Here is a 16860-nt window from a genome sequence, read left to right on the forward strand (position 1 = left end):
TATTCTATCTAAATTTAGAGACCATGTAAAGAATAGATTTGATGCATTGGACACCAATGACTGAAAACCAGAGGAATTGTGGGATGTCATCAAGAACATCATCCATGAAGAAAGCAAAAAGTTACTGAAAAGACAAGAAAGGAAGAAAAGACCAAAATGGATGTCAGAAGAGACTCTGAACCTTGTTTTTAAATGGAGAGTAGGTAAAGCAAATGGAAGAAATGACAAGATAAAAGAGCTGAACAGAAGACTTCAAAGAGCAACTCAAGAAGACAAAAAGTCAGTTATTAAAATGACATGTGCAAAGACCTGGAGTTAGATAACCAAAAGGAAAGAACACTCTTATCGTTTCTCAAGCTAAAAGAACATAAGGAAAAATTCAAGCCTCAAGTTGCAATATTGAAGGATTCTATGGCAAAATATTGAATGATATAGGAAACATCAAAAGAAGATGGAAGGAATACACAGACTTACTGTATCAAAAAGAATTGGTCAATGTTCATCCATTTCAGGAGGTGTCATATGATCAAGAACTGATGGTACTAAAGGAAGAAGTTGAAGCTGCACTGAAGGAATTGGTGAAGTACAAGGCTCAGGAACTGACAGGATACCCACTGAGAAGTTTCAACAAACAGATCCTGTGTGGAGGCGCATACTCATTTATATGAAGAAATTTGGAAGATAGCTACCTGGTCAACTGATGGAAGAGATCCTTATTTGTGCCAATTCCAAAGAAAGGTGATTGATCCCACAGGATATGAAAATTCTCAAACAATACCATTAATATCACACACAAGTAAAATCTTGAAGATAATTAAAAAAGTGGTTGTAGCAGTATATTGGCAGGTAACTTCCAGAAATACAAGCTGGATTCAGAAGAGGACATGTAATGAGGGATATCATTGCTAATGTCAGATGGATCTTGGCTGAAAGCAAAGAATGCCAGAAATATTTTTACTTGTGTTTTATTGACTATGAAAAAGCATTTGATTGTATGGATCATAACAAATTATGGATAACATTGAGAAGAATGGGAATTCCAGAACATTTAATTGTGCTTATGAGGAACCTGTATATACCAGGAGGCTGTCATTTGAACAGAACAAGGAGATACTGCATGGTTTAAAATCAGAAAGGGAGTGTGTCAGGGTTGTATCCTTTCACCACACTTACTTGATTTGAATGCTGAACAAATAATCCAAGAATCTGGCCTATATTAATAAGAATGTGGCATAAGAATGCAGCATCAGGATTGGAGAAAGACTCGTTAACAACCTGCGATATACAGAGGACATAACCTTGCTTGCCTTAAGTAAAGATGAGTTGAAGCATTTATTGATGAAGATTATTAAAGACTACAGTCTGCAGTATGGATTACACTTGAAGATAAAAAAATGAAAATCCTCATGGCTGGACCAATAAGAAGCATCACAATAAATGGACAAAAGATTGAAATTGTCAAAGATTTCATATTACGTGTTTTCACAATCATCACCAGTGGAAGCAGCAGTCAAGAAATCTGACCGTGTCTTGCACTGGACAAATCTTCTGCAAAAGATCTCTTTAAAGTGTTGAAGAGCAAAGATACCTCTTTGAAGACTAAGGTGAGCATAACCCAAGCCATCGTATTTTCAGTCACCTCATATGCATGTGAAAGCTGTACAATTAATAAGGAAGACCAAAGAAGAGTTGATGCTTTTGAGCTGTGGTGTTAGCATAGAGTATTGAAAGTGCCATGGACTGCCAGAAGAACTAACAAATCTGTTTTGGAAGAAGTGCAGCTGGAATGCTCCTTGGAAGGGAGAATGGCCAGACTTCCTCTCACCTACGTTAGTCATGTTGTCAGAAGGGATCATTCCCTGCAGAAGAATATCATGCTTGGTAAAGTGGCAGGTCAGTGAAAAAAGGGAAGGCCCTCAACGGGATGGATTGACACAGTGGCTACAATAGTGGGCTCAGGTATAGCAAGGATTGTGAGGCTGGCATAGGACTGGGCAGTGTTTCATTCTGTTGTACACAGTGTTGCTATGAGTCAGAGCCAACTTGAGGGCACCTAACAACAATAACAAAGTACAACAACAATAACAAAGAATATTTGAGGAATGAATTTTTCTGTTTCACATGTGCTTTGTTTTATTAGATGTGGTAGTTCAGTTTGTATGTCAGCTTGGCTGGGCCTGGTTGAGTGGCTGGGCAGCTGGTGATAGTTATTCCCCATGATGAGACTGGCAATCAACTCCATGGTGGGATCTACCACAAGCAGCTGAGTAGCTGCCTTTGGGATGTGGTCTGCTTCCCATATATAAGGAGAAGCCTTGGGGATAGTGTCTAGCTTATGGCACACTTGGACCCTGCGTGGAGCTGTGTTGTTGTTCAGCAGCTTGCCATGCTCTGCTGATTCTGGGACTTACAATACACTTAAATTAACGGCCTGCTGTGTGGTTTGGTAACATCGGGACTGTGCCATTTTATTTGTCAACCTTGGGCTTGTTAGCCTCAGCAGCCAGTAGCTGCCTGAGTGAAGAGATGCCTCTAGCTTCAGTGGGCTGGGAGCAAGAGGCAGAGCTAAAGCCCAAGGTCGAGGGGTTTTCACACAGCCCCTAGAGCCTGGCACTTGGAACTCAGACTTCTAGTCTCCTGAACTGAAATAGAATAAACTCCTGTTTGTTAAGGCCATCCCATTTGTGGTATATATTCCTGTCAGAGTGGCACTAGGTACCCAGAACAGAATATGGTACTGAGAGTGGGGTGCTGCTCTGACAGATACCTAAAATGTGGAAACAGGAGTGGAGTACATCCTTGACCCGAGACCCTGGCATATAGCATGAGAGACAGCAAGAGCACAGCCAAGAGAATGGCATGAGAGACAGCAGGAGCAGAGCCAACAGGCCAGCATGAGAGAGGGCAATAGCAGAGCCCAGAGACCAGCATTATACAACAATAGGCTTACCAGCTCATGGAGGAGAAACCTGGGTGCCATCGGGTAGACGGCTTCCTGGCAGAGTGGGTTGCCTTTGGGCGTTAATTGGTAGAGAAAACCAGCATAAAATGGAGTAGCAGGTTGGCCGGCCCACGGAGTAAGAAAGCCGAGTGCTTTTTGGGCAGAAAGTTTTCCATTGGAATGGGTCGCCCTTGGCATTAATCGGTCGAAGCAGAGAGAGCAAGGAAACAAGCAGAGCTGTCTCAGCCTGAAAGGGTAGGACCATGGCCTTTGGGGGTGGAACCACCACAGTCCCCTAGGTTTCAAAGAGCCAGGTCTTTACCAGCTGGGTTCTGGAGTGTGGAGCTGCTGGTTCACGTGAGCCAGTGGGATGGAGCCATAGCCGCTGCCCAAGAGTGAGGGGGAGGGGCTGCCATGCCCAAGAGGGAGAGGAACAGGCCTGCCAGGCCAAGGAGGTGAGGTTGCCAGTCAGAGGAGCTAGGGGACTGGAGCCACCCAGTGAGAGAGATCTGTACAGATGCCAAGTTGACAAGGGGTAGAATTGTGGTAGGTCAGTTTGTATGTCAACTTGGCTGGGCCTGGTTGAGTGGCTGGGCAGGTGGTGGTAGTTATTCCCCATGGTAAGACTGGCAATCAACTCCATGGTGGGATCTACCACAAGCAGCTGAGTAGCTGCCTTTGGGATGTGGTCTGCTTCCTGTATATAAGGAGAAGCCTTGGGGATAGTCTCTAGCTTATGGCATGCTTGGATCCTGCATGTAGCCGTGTCATTGTTCAGCAGCCTGCCATGCTCTGCCGACCTTGGGACTTACAATGGACTTAAATTAATGGCCTGCCATGTGGTTTGGTAACATTGGGACTGTGCCTTTTTACTTGTCAACCTTGGGTTTGTCAGCCTCAGCAGCCAGCAGCTGTCTGAGTGAAGAAAAGCCTCTAGCTCCAGGGGGCTGGGAGCAGGAGGCAGAGCTGGACCCCAAGGTTGAGGGGCTTTTACCCAGCCCCTAGAGTTTGGCACTTTGAACTTGGACTTAAAGCCTCCAAGTTGTAAGAACAAACTCCTGTTTGTTAAGGCCATCCCATTTGTGGTATATATTCCTATCAGAGCGGCACTACGTAACCGGAACACTATATTCCTCTTACTTTTTCCTTAGAATGTGGTGCTTGTGCCTCCTGCAAGACCATTTGGTCACCTTCTTTTGAATGTAGAATGATGCTGAATTCACACCAGAGTCTCTGCAGGGGAGAAGGGGTATGCTCTGTAGTTCTGGTGGTGCAGGCTAGGGTATGGCACCAGGCCCAAAGAAGCTTTTCCTCTCTTTTTCTTTTTGGCTTGGGGGTTGTGTGAACAGTGGGTAGATGCAGTATCTGCCTCTCAGTTCTTAAGACAACTTTGGAAAACCACAGGAAAGGATTAGTTGTGTGGTTACCCAGAAACAGGTAGTCATGTTGGAATAGAAACATTTTCATATTTTTAAATTCACAGAATGAATTGTTAGGGAAGAGGAAGAGCCTGTGATAAAGTTTGGAGTATTTGTAAACCTTTAGATCCATATATTTATTTGTTTGTTTATTTTTTTGATTATATTGGGAAATAAAATGAGGTGTAATACTCCAAGGAGGGACTGGTAGCTAGAAATATAAACTTTAAGAATTAATTATTTTGTAGTTAATGCTCACAGATGTTGAAATTTGGGTTTTCCATCTGTTTTGGTCCTCTAGTGCTGCTCTAACAGAAATACCACAAATGAGTGGCTTCAGCAAAAAAGGATTTATTTTCTTACAGTTTAGGAGGCTAGAAGTCTGAGTTCAAAGTGCCAGCTTTAGGGACTGAGTGAAATCCCCTCGACCTTGAGCTTCAGCTCAGCCTCTTGCTCCTGGCCCACTGGCGCTGCTGAGGTGTCTTCACTCTGGCAGCTGCTGACTCCTAAGGCTGACAAACCCAAGGTTGACAAGTAAAATGGCACAGTCCTAAGATTACCAAACACATGGCAGGCCACTGGTTCAAGTCTAGAGACAGTCCTAAGATTAGCGGGAAAGATGGCAGGCTGCTGAATAAAGACTCGGCTACATGCAGGGTCCAAGCATGCTGAAAAGCTAGAGACCTTCCTCAAAGCTTCTTCTTATATATTGAAGCAGACCATATCCGTAAGACAGCTACTGAGCTGCTCTGGTAGATTCCATCATGGAGTTGATTACCAGTCTCATCATGGGAAATAACTACATCCAGCTGCCCAGCCACTCACAACCAGGCCAAGCCAAGTTGACACATAATTTAGCTACCACACCATCCTGGCCTCACCACTGGGATGTGGGGGTCAGAAGATTTGAGTTTCCAGTTCTCTTCTGGCACTAGGTGACAGGGGCAGGCCACTCTTAGTCCTCTCAGCTGCTTTTTTCTCTCCTGTCAGTGGATGACGCTGAATCCTTGTATTTGTTATGAGACTTAAATAATCCAAGAATGAGTCAGAACCTTAAAACCAAGTGAAGTAGTGTTAATCTAAAGGCCATGCATCTTGTCTCTTTCTTCTCCATATGAAACTTATCCACTAGAAAACAAATATCTCTTTTTCCTACCGATGTTCTGTTTCTTCTAGGTTTGAGCTATTAGAAAACTTAGAACTAAATTTGTAGGACACCTTTAACAAGGGCTACGTGACATGAATTTCGTGTAATAGCCTCATTTCTCAGTCTATTTTTTGCCTCTGTCTTTGTTTTGCCTTTTCTTCTAATTTATGTCATCTTGCTATAGTATTTGTACTTTGATATAAATAGGCAGCAGTATTTTTTAGGACAAGTCCTTAGATGAAGATCCATCCAAATATTGTTGCACCAGTTAGCTTTCTTTTTTGAATTTAGGAGTAAGAATGGATAACGATATTTTTTTCTCAAGAGAGCAGACTGCCTCCACAAAGGCAACCAAAGTATGGATGATAATCTGTTTTAAAGCACCTCTTTTAGGTCTGGGAAGTGGTAAAGCAGAAGGAGTGACTTTTATTAGCTCCTTGACTAAAAGTAATACACAATTCTTAGATGAGACCATTTAGAATTGAGAGTATATAGAGCCGGAGTGCCCCGAATTAAGATAACTTACATTTGTGATGAAAATGACCATTTATGCTTAATAAACTGCATCTGAAGTTTTTACTTAGGCATGTTTAACTGAAGAAAACATTTTATTTCTTCATGAGAATTGCTTTTACAAACATGTTTTTCATCTCCTTCAGTGTGCTGTTGGGACAGAGTTCTGAATCATATCCAGAATAAAGACAGAGCCCTGTCATACTAGTGTTAACACTTTGAGGATTGTCAATATTTTATTGGTTTCCCTGGGTGATGCCAACAGTTAACATACTTGGCTGCTAACCAAAAGGTTGGAGGTTTGAGTCCGCCCTGAGATGCCTCAGCAGAAAGACCCAGTGATCTGTTTCCAAAAAACCATCTTCTGCATATCCTATGGAGCGATTCTATTCTGACACATAGAAGGTTGCCATGAGTCATAATTGACTCAATGGCAAATTTTTAAAAATATATTTTATAGTAGTGTTACTTTATTTGCACTGCCTGTGATGCTGAATGGTGATCTGATTTTTAAGTGTGATTTGTTGTTGAAAAATCAATTTGACTTAATAGTAGTCTTCTGTCTCTTTTTGAATAATAGTTCTCTTTGTAGATAATTTTGTTCACCCATAACTGTCCTCTAGCTTGAAAGCTTGCTAAGACTAATGGTTGACCTGTAAACATGGTTGATTTATTAATAGGTCTACAGTCAATTATTGATCATTCTGAGACACAGACCATATTCTTGGCTTGTGGTCATGTTAACTTAAGTCTTAGGGAAGATAGATATAGCTACTGTGTTTGCTTTCCTTCTTTACTCTTATATCCAAAATACACAAAGAGCTAAAATATACATATCATTACCAAGTACTTCAGAGTGTTTGAACTTCTAGTATATGTGAATGGCAAAAACAAGAATTTCAGCCAAACCCAGATAGTATAAATTGACCTCACAGTTGTGGTGTATTTCTCCTTTTGGCTGTATGAATTTAATCTAGGAACGCTTGAGGATTTTGGCAAAAAATATCCCCAGTGTTTCTAATGCTGTTTTAATAAATATGTTTGAGATGCAATTAAATAGAATTTATTTTCTTTTTCAGTTCTATCAGGAGGACCGTTGCCTCAAGGGCATGAATTTGAACTGTATGAAGTAAGATTTCATTGGGGTAGAGAAAACCAGCGTGGTTCTGAGCACACTGTTAATTTCAAAGCTTTTCCTATGGAGGTAAGAATAAGAATCCTGGAGTAAGATTCTTGTTGTTTATATAAAATATCCAGCAATTTACTGAAAATGGCTTAGTTTAAAGGGTGATGCACAGCTCTTGAATTATATCAGCTTGTATTAAAATAAAAAAGCAGCGCTTTGTGAAACGTGAGCTTGGGACAGCACATGAAGCTTCACCTACTTTAATGGGCTTGTAATATGCACAGTCTTGCATGAGCAATTGGTTATAAAGGTAATCTACAATGTAACTTTCATTTAGTATTATTACTGTTGTAAAAATTCTACTGCCTCTGCAAATTCAGCAGGTCACTTTTGTAGATACTATGAATAGGTGATGAGCTAAAGACAAATAAATTTGGTGAAAGCTCAACAGTGATTAAAAGTCTAGGTTAGGTCTGTCTAAATTTGGTAGGTTGCTTTTTATTCATGAGAAGACATAAGAGAGACAGAGACAGAGATTGATTGTAGACTTGTTTTGTTTGTCTGAAGAATTCCTTCCTCATTTATCTTCTTGGTCAATTTCTGTTCTTTCTTCAACATCCAAATGATATATCATTTCTTCTGTGGGACTTTTCTGAGCTCCATTGTTGGTGCTGTTAGTTGCTGCTGAGTTGATTCCAAGTATGCAGAGTAGAGCTGCTCCATAGATTTTTCAAGATTGTGACCTTTTTGAAGGAGATTGTCAGACCTTACTTCCAAAAGTTGGTTTGAACTGCCAGCCTTTTGGTGAGTAGTCATGCACTTAACCATTTGCACTACCAGGGATTCCTCTGAGCTCCTTAGGCAGAATTAATTTCTACCTCTCTGCTAAAAGGACAAGGAGACCACATACTCTGACCTCCTAGAACCCCACAAAAGGAAGACAGAATCACCGTCAATAGCCCAAGGCCTATTCCTGCAAGGCCAGACATGCTTCCTCCGTCCAGCTCTTTCACCAACCGTTTCTCCCAAAGCACCCACCAATCTCTCTCCTGGGTTTGATAATTCACTGCGGTGGCCACACAGAACTCACAGATTATTGGGTTTATTAGGGAAGCACCACGCTATAATTCAAGTCAGGAACACACTCAGTCTCTCTCCCAGCCCACTGTCTCTCAGCCAAAGTCTCTCACAGTCTCTCTCCCAACAGTGCATGCCCCTCAGTGTCTCACTCAGCAATGCGTGTCTCTTGAGTTTGTTTCCCAGCAGCGCATGTCTCTTTCAGCAGCGCGTGTCTCTTTCAGCAGCACGTGTCTCTTTCAGCAGCACGTCTCTCCCAGGAATGCATCTTTCCTTAGCAGCAGTCAGAGAGATTTCTGCCTCTAGGAGGCCTCCTTTTAAGCCAGGCAGAGTGATCAAACTAGCCAGTCACAGCATCAGAACTCTAAGCACCTGAGAGAGAGTGGGAACCTCCCAGAACATTGTTTTGTGCCACGCTCAACAGAAATACACCAGGTGGACAACTTTAGCAATCAGGAGCTCCTCAGTTGCTCATAGCAAATCCCACCTTGGAGTTTACAAAGACTTATGGGTAGAAAATCCACACTAAGTAATTTACTACCCTGCACTCTCCTGTGTGTCCAGTATGCCTATACCTGTCAGTGGCATAGTGCTGCTCCCACGTACTGTAACGTTTATTGAGTATCTTAGTTACCTGGTGCTACTGTAACAGAAATACTAGAAATAGGTGGCTTTAAACAACAGGTATTTATTTTATTATAGTTTTAGAGGCTACAAATTCAAGTCAAAGTCTTGACAGTGATGATTCCTTCTGTGTCTGATTCTTCTAGTTTCTGGTGTCTGCGGTTGGTCCTGTGCTTGTAGATGGGTCATCAGATGTTGTCTGTCTTCCCCTCTGTGTCTGGGTCTCTCTGTCCTTATCTTTTTATAAGTCAGAAGTGATTAGGTTTCGGATCCACCCTACACTGGTATGATCTCAACTGACTGATTGATAACATCACATTAGGTTGCATTATGGAAAGGCTATTGTATTATGGAAGGTGATTACCTTATATGACATGTAAGGTAATTATATTACATTATATTACATATGGGAAATAATCTGTTCTATTTACAGCCAAATGATTTAATCACATACTCTATAACAGCAACAAGACTAGTGTTTGGCCAAACAACTAGCTGAGTTGACACAAAAAATTAGCCATCACATAGAGCAATATGTCTCCTTAGTTGACTATGACCTTCTTGAGGACATGTTTGTGCTTGTGAAATTGGAGGATATCTCTTTTAGCCCAAGTCCTGTTATAATGAACTGCAGTTGGCACTTCTTCCCAGGAAACAACCTTTTGATGGGGTGTAAGAGGGCAGTAAATGCTGGCAGGTGTATTTTAGGGACTACTGGATGCCAGTCTTTGTTCTCAGCTGTACGTGTGCATTCTTCCTTAATAATTGAGTCAGTACTATGTAATTTTGTATAAATGAAGTGCATCCTTTATAGGTTACATAAAATGTTTCTCAAAATTGTTTTATTATGTTTTTAATGTTTTTTTAATTCCTATAAAAGCTTAGGATATCTCTTTCATTAAAAATATTTAAGTCTTAAAAATCAAATATTAAGTGTTTTAAGGACATACCAAAAACAAAACAAAATGAAACAAACCCACTGTCATTGAATCGATTCCAACTCATAGCAACCCCTATTGGGTTTCCGAGGTAGTAAATCTTTACGAAAGTAGATTGCCTGGTCTTTCTTCTGTGGAGTGATTGGTGGGTTTGAACTACCAACCTTCTGGTTAGCAGTCAAATGTCTTAGGCACTGTGCCACTAAAGCTCCTTTTTAAAGACATGAGAAATGTTATATGAGACTAGTTGTTCATCCAACACTGAGTGTCATGGGGGATTTATTATCTCATAGTTAGGAATCTTTTAGTCATTTGTTCATTAAAGCAACATTTATTAGGCCTCTTGTCATTTGGTCTCTCTAATTTGCACCTTCACCTCACCCTAACCTTCACCCTCACCTCATCTTGACTCTCACCCTGATCCTCACCCTTACCCTACCCTCTCATCATCCTGATCCAGAGCTTGATCTTTACCCTCATTCTCACCTTACCCAGACTCTTGTCCTTCAATCTCACTCCCATCCCAAACCTTACCTCAGCTTAACCCTAACTTAATCTTCACCTATCTCACCCTTACCCTCCAACTTACTTTTACCTCACCTAACCTTCACCCTAACCCTAACCCTCAATCTTACCCCACCCTAAACTAATCCTAGGAGCTCTGGTGGTGTAGTGCCTAAGGCATTTGACTGCTAATCAGAAGGCTGGTGGTTCAAACTCACCAGCCTCTCCTTGGAAGGAAGATTGGGCAATCTACTTCTGTAGTGATACTGCCTTGGAAACCAGGGAGGGGTTGCTATTAGTTGTATCCAACTCAATGTCAGTGAGTTTGGTTTTTTTGGTTTTAACCTCATCCTAAACCTAACTCTCACCTTTACCCTCACCCTAATCCTAACCCTCATCCTTACCTAACCCAACCATAACCTTCATCCTAACTTTTACTCTCACTTTAACCCTGAGTATACAATCATTGGGTGCTGAAACACCCTTGACAAGTCTAATGTTGAAGATCAGTATCTATTGCACCCATTTTTATTTCATTCAGGAGCCAGGGCCTATTACCTGTAGCTCTACTGGAACAGAAAATAAACTTCTTCCTGTATCTGGACAGAGAGGTTTTGCCTGATGTAGGAACCAGTTAGTTCCAGGTTGGCGTGGATGGCATTGCCATGATTGGTTTTTGTTGGAAAAAGGACCCTTTCTCACTGTAGAAGAGACATTTGGTCACAATGTGGTCGTGGTGTGTCCATTCTGCATTTATCAGTAGTGAATGTGTGTAGGCAGCAAGCAGCAGCTGCCCTCCTTTGCCCTTGTAAGTGACGGCAGTGACAGTGAGGTGCTCTGAGTTGGTAATCGGATCTAAGGGTCTCTGAAAACTGAGGCATTCTGACTGGATCATTTTAGCGTAGGGTTCCCTGAGGACTTCCAAAAGTGGATCCCACAATTCCAAGGCATCTCACCTAACTTCTAGTCTTGGGGTGGTTCACCCTGTGTTACTTAGAAGTTAGCATCAGGATCATCGCCCATTCTTCCTCTTTAAAAAATCTTTTCTTATAGTTAATCTAAATGTTTATAGTAGTAGACAAAATAAAATAATGATCCCCATGAATTTCTCTTCCACCTTCAAATTTTATCAACTCTTATTCATCTTGCTTCATCTGTATCCGTCAAATTCCCCATTATCATACTATTTTAAGTAATTAAGTTCATGGTATATCATTTTAGTATGTATCTCCAAAAGAGAAAGACCTTTTTTTTTTAAGGAAAAAAACCACAATGTCATTATTACACTTAATTTTTTTTCTTTAACTATTATTCTTTAATATCAAATATCTAGTTTCCAAATTTCCAATTGTCCCATAAATATCTTACTGTTTTTAGCACTTCGTTTGAGTTAGGAGCCAAATAAAGTCAACACTTTGTGATTGGTTGAGATGTTGCTAAAACTTCTTTTGATTTATGCACTTTTTCTGCATCTCTTTGTCTTTCTCCCTTGTGCAATTTTTTTTTTGTTAAAGAAAATTTAGTCATTTGTACTCTTGAGTTTTCAAGTTTAAACTTTTCTAGTTCCATCCTTAAACACATGTCCACTGTGTTTCCCATAACTTGATAAATTGGTAATTTGATCTAAAGCATACTCAGATTCATGTTCAATTTTTTTTGCAGAATTTCTTTATAGGAGAGACATAGTGTCTAGTTATCTTTCTTTATTGTGTTGTTAGCAGCCAATGATAATAACTGCTGGGTCTATTAATTCATTAGTGATTGCAGAATGATGATAATCTTAATTTATTAACAGCAATGCTTTCTTATTGGCCAAAATACATTAATTTACCTATATCCACTTTTTGGTTGCCTAGTGCTACTATTCATATAGGAAAAGCTAGATAAGTGCATGATTCTTTTCCTTTATTTACTAGTTTTCATAGTCAAGAGGCTCTGATAGCATAGTTGTTAAGTGCTTGGTTGCTCCCTGAAAAGTTCAAACCCACCAGCTTCTTCATAGGAGAAAGATGTGGTGGTATACTTCTGTAAAGATTACAGCTTTGGGAACCCTATGCTGCTGCTGCTGTTGTTATTTGCCATTGAGTCGGACCCGACTCATAGCGACCCCTCCTTGGGTTTGCATGGTGTTATCACTACAGAAGTAGATTGCCCACCCTTCCTTCTGAGGAGTGGCTGGTGGGTTTGAACTGCTAGCCTTCTGGTTAGCATTCAAGTGCCTTAGGCACTACGCTACCAGAGCTTCCAGGAACCCTATAAGACAGTTCTAATCAGTGGTATAGGATCACTATGCATTGGAATTGACTTAACAGCCATAGATTTTTGTATAATTGTACTGATTTATTAGGATCTGGTAATGACTAATTAATTTATTAATGTCATTATGAACTTATGCATTTAAACATATTTGATATGTTTATTGCAGTTATTATCTTCATTGAATCTCCAGTTATCCTTTGGTTTACTAGTGGAAACTTCTTCAAATTGTCACCTGAGTTATTTATATGATTATGAGGCTTTAAAAGGAGCCTAGGTGAAAAAGTTCTAGTCTCATCTTTTTAATTTTCTTTTTTAAATCTAAAAATAACAATGTATCCAAAGAATTCTAGTTCCTTTTGTGGGAAATGGAATTACAATATCACAATCTGGTCAGTAAGATTGGGCAGTGTTCTTGGTCTCTTCCAGGGAATAGAATTAGGTAATCCTTATAATTTTTAATGATATACATTGGTATTATTGGTTATTCTTTCTGGGTGAGGCCCTAGAGACCCACTCCATTGTCTGCCATATCCTTTTTCCCAAGCTACAGTCTAAGCATACAGTGTGGCCACTCTCTCCTACCCCACTTGTTTCCATACTTTCTCATGTGTCAGAAGAGAGTAGTGTTTAAGACCACATATTTGGTCTTCAGAAAAACACCTATGTTCATGTCCTGGCTCCACTGTTTGCTAGTAATCACGCCTTGGGTACTATTCCTAACATTTTTGATGCTTGATTTCCTTACTTTATAAGGTTCTTATGAGGTCTATATTTGATCATGCATATTGTTGTTAGCTGCTGTTGAGTGGGTTCCAACTCATAGCGACCTTATGTACAGGAGACCACTGCCTGGTCCTGTGCTATGCTTGAGTCCATTGTTGTAGCCACTGTCTTAATCCATCTTGTTCAGGGTCTTCCCCTTTTTTGCTTACCCTCTGTTTTATCAAGGATGATACCCTTTTCCAGGGACTGGTTCTTTCTAATAACATGACAAGAGTGTAAGAGACAAAAGTCAGGCCTTTCTCGCTTCGAAGGAGCATTTTGGCTGCGCTTCTTCTGAGACAGATTTTGTTCATTCTTCTGGTACTCCCTGGTATTTTCAGTATTTCTCACCAACACACAATTGAAATACATCATTTCTTCTTTATTCTTCCTTATTCATTGTCCTATCTTCATATGGATATAAGCCATTGAAAATATCATGGCTTTGGTCAGATGCACTTGACTCTTTAAAGTCACATCTTTACTTTTTAACACTTTAAAGAGGTCATTTGCTATAGATTTGCCCATTGTAAACCATCGTTTGATTTATTGACTGCTTCTTTCATGAGCATTGATTGTGGATCAAAGTAAAATGAAATCCTTGACAACTTCAATCTTTTCTCCATTTAACATGATATTGCTTATTGGTCCAATTGTGAGAATTTTAGTTTTCTTTATGTGTAGTGTCTAAGGCATTTGACTGCTAACCAGAAGACTGATTGTTCAAGCCCACCAGCCACTCCTTGGAAGGAAGGTTGGGCAATCTACTTTCATAGTGTACTGCCTCTGAAATCCATGGAGGGGTCGCGGTGAGTTGGATCTGACTTGATGGCCATGAGTTTGGTTTTTATTTTGGAATCCATACTGAAGTCTTTGATCTTCATCAGTAAGTGCTTCAAGTCTCCTTCACTTTCAGCAGGTATAGTTGTGTCATTTGCATATTGCAGGTTGTTATTATCTTCCTCCAATCCTCTTGCTGTGTTCTTCTTCAATATTCCACCTTCTTGGATTATTTGCTCAGCATACATATTGAATAAGTATGGTGAAAGAATACAACTCTGACACACCCTTTTCCTGATTTTAAACTATGTAACATCCCTTGTTCTGTTCGAATGATTACATCTTGGTCTATGTATATAGGTTCCTCATGAGCATAATTAAGTGTTCTGGAATCCCCATTCTCTGCACTATTATCTATACTTTTTGTGATCCACACAAATTGAATGTCTTGGCATAGATAGTTAAACACAAATAAACATCTTTCTGGTATTTGTTGCTTTTAGCCATATCTGACATCAGCAATGCTTTGCCTTGTTCCATATCCTTTTCTGAATCTAGCTTGAATTTCTGGTAGTTTCCTGTCTACAAACTGCTGCAACCATTGTAAAATTGTTTTCAGCAAAATTTTCCTTGATTGTGATAATAATGATATAATTTGATAATTTCCACATTATATTGGATCACCTTTCTTTGAAATGGGCACAAATCTGGATGTATTCCATTTGGTTGGCCAGGTGCTGTCTTCCATATTTCTCAGTATAAACAAGTGCGAGCTTCCAGTGTTTCATCCATTTGTTGAAACATCTCAATCGGTATACCATCAATTCTTGGAGCTTTGTATTTTGCCAATACCTTTAATGCAACATGGACTTCTTCCTTCAGTACCTTCAGTTCTTGATCATATGCTGCCTCCTGAAATGGTTGAACACTGACTGGTTCTTTTTGGTATAGTGACTCTCTGTATTCCTTTTGTCTTCTCTTGATGCTTCCTGCATCATTCAATATTTTCCCCATAGAATCCTTCAGTATTGAATCTTGAAGCTTGAATTTTTTCTTTCAGCTTGAGAAATGCTAATCACGTTCTTCCCTTTTAGTTTTAGGTGGCCAATTTTTTTCAGAAGTAGACTGTCATGTCCTTCTTCCTAGCCTGTGATGGTCTGGAAGTGCCACTGAAACCTGTCCACCATGAGTGACCCTGCTGGGTATTTGTAATACCAGTGGCATAGGTTCCAGCATTACAAAAATACTCAAGCCACCACTGTACACCAAACTGGCAGATGAATGGTGGATCATGCATATAGTACTGGCATGTATAGTAGGTGCTCAACAAATAAAATTATTATTATTATTATTATATTCTTCTCCACTTGTATCTGAAGGAGATATTAGAGCAGAATTGTATACTCTAGTTACTTTTTCCAGTAGATACACTGGTGGGGCAGTGATGGGTGAAGAAGTGATATAAGAGGCACTTAGGTGGTGGGTCACTGAGCTGAGATCTCAGATTCATTAGTGATCGGGAGCTCTCTAGGACCCTGGGAAGCAGTAGTTAGCAAGATTTGGAAGTTCTCCTGCAGGAGAAGTTTTTTTTCCCTCAAGGGGCCAGGAACCCTTGACAATCTGAGGAACTTCTGTCTGAAACTCAGAGGGCTTGGAGCAGCCCTAGGGTAGAGGGAGAGCCTCGTCAGAGAGGCTGAATGGGACAGATGGAGACTCAGCTAAAGAGCCATGGAAAGATGTAAACAAAATCTGGGAAACAGTTAATGTTTAATCTTTATTCTTGGATAAAAAGGTTCCTACATTACAGCCTGGATTAGCTTGGGACTGACCTAAGTAGAGCTGAGGGTAATCTGAAATCATTGTCCCAAGGTTAGACCAAAATTGAAATATGATGAGCTGTTTAGCCAGAGTTTAAGTATGAAGGAACCAGTCAAAGAGACAGAATACAGAAGACACTAGACTTGATCAGAAAGTTTCCAAATGGAGCACTGGGGGCTTAGTCACTTGTGTGTAGGACACAGTTGTTTTTTACAGGTGTGGACAGTGAGGGAGCTAGTAAGGAGCCAAGCTTACTTTGACCAGAGAAAAAAGAGGAAGAGGCAAAGGTACCTATCAGGTTGCTGATTTGGACAGCTAATTGAAGGGTAAAATATCCATTAAGATCAGGATAACAAGACAATAAACAACTTTTAAGGGGAAAAGATAAATTCCATTTGTAACTGTGAAAGTTGAGGTGCCTGGGAGCCATCCAAGTGGAGATCTAGAGGAACAAGTAGACAAGTGGGTCAGGAGTTCAGTAGCAGAGTGGCCTGGAGAGAGGTTCAGGAGTAGGTGGGTCATATGGTGATATTTCCTGGGGGAGAAAAGTTGAGGGTATGTGCTTGAACAATTTCTCTTAGAAAGATCAGCACAAGGCCGGTCCCCATGAGGCGGAGGTCAAAGATGTCCCAAATGTCCAAACTACCATGCCACTCCATCATTTCAGACATTAACTCCTCCTCCTCCTCCCAATAATTTCCCCAGTCTTAGGGTTCTGTGTTTCGCTGTAATGCCTCACAGAACTCACAGACAGCCAAGGGTTCATCTCACGTAGCAGTGGTGGAGGCTGGCAGGCTGGCGAGTCCCGGGTCCGTGAGTAGGTCTGGCGGATCCTCCCAACTCTCGGGGTTTGATGAACCTCGATCAGCAGATCAGATGACGGCTGCTGTCCCAAATCCAGGGGTAAGATGAGGATGATCCAAGACACAATGCCGGAGCAAGAGGAGAGCGAA

General features: G+C 40.7%; 1 protein-coding gene across 1 annotated transcript in view; it reads left to right on the top strand.

Annotated features, from left to right (window-relative positions):
• Positions 1-16860, top strand: part of CA8 (carbonic anhydrase 8) — a 151617-nt gene that overhangs the window by 20792 nt on the left and 113965 nt on the right. Inside the window, exon 3 of the mRNA XM_007939479.2 lies at positions 7099-7223. Within this exon, the coding sequence (XP_007937670.1) occupies positions 7099-7223 (125 nt within the window). The remainder of the gene's footprint in view (positions 1-7098; positions 7224-16860) is intronic.

The sequence above is a fragment of the Orycteropus afer genome, unplaced genomic scaffold (genome assembly GCF_000298275.1).
Source record: "Orycteropus afer afer isolate SDZICR_OR568_19922 unplaced genomic scaffold, OryAfe1.0 scaffold00060, whole genome shotgun sequence".
NCBI classification, from domain to species: domain Eukaryota; kingdom Metazoa; phylum Chordata; class Mammalia; order Tubulidentata; family Orycteropodidae; genus Orycteropus; species Orycteropus afer.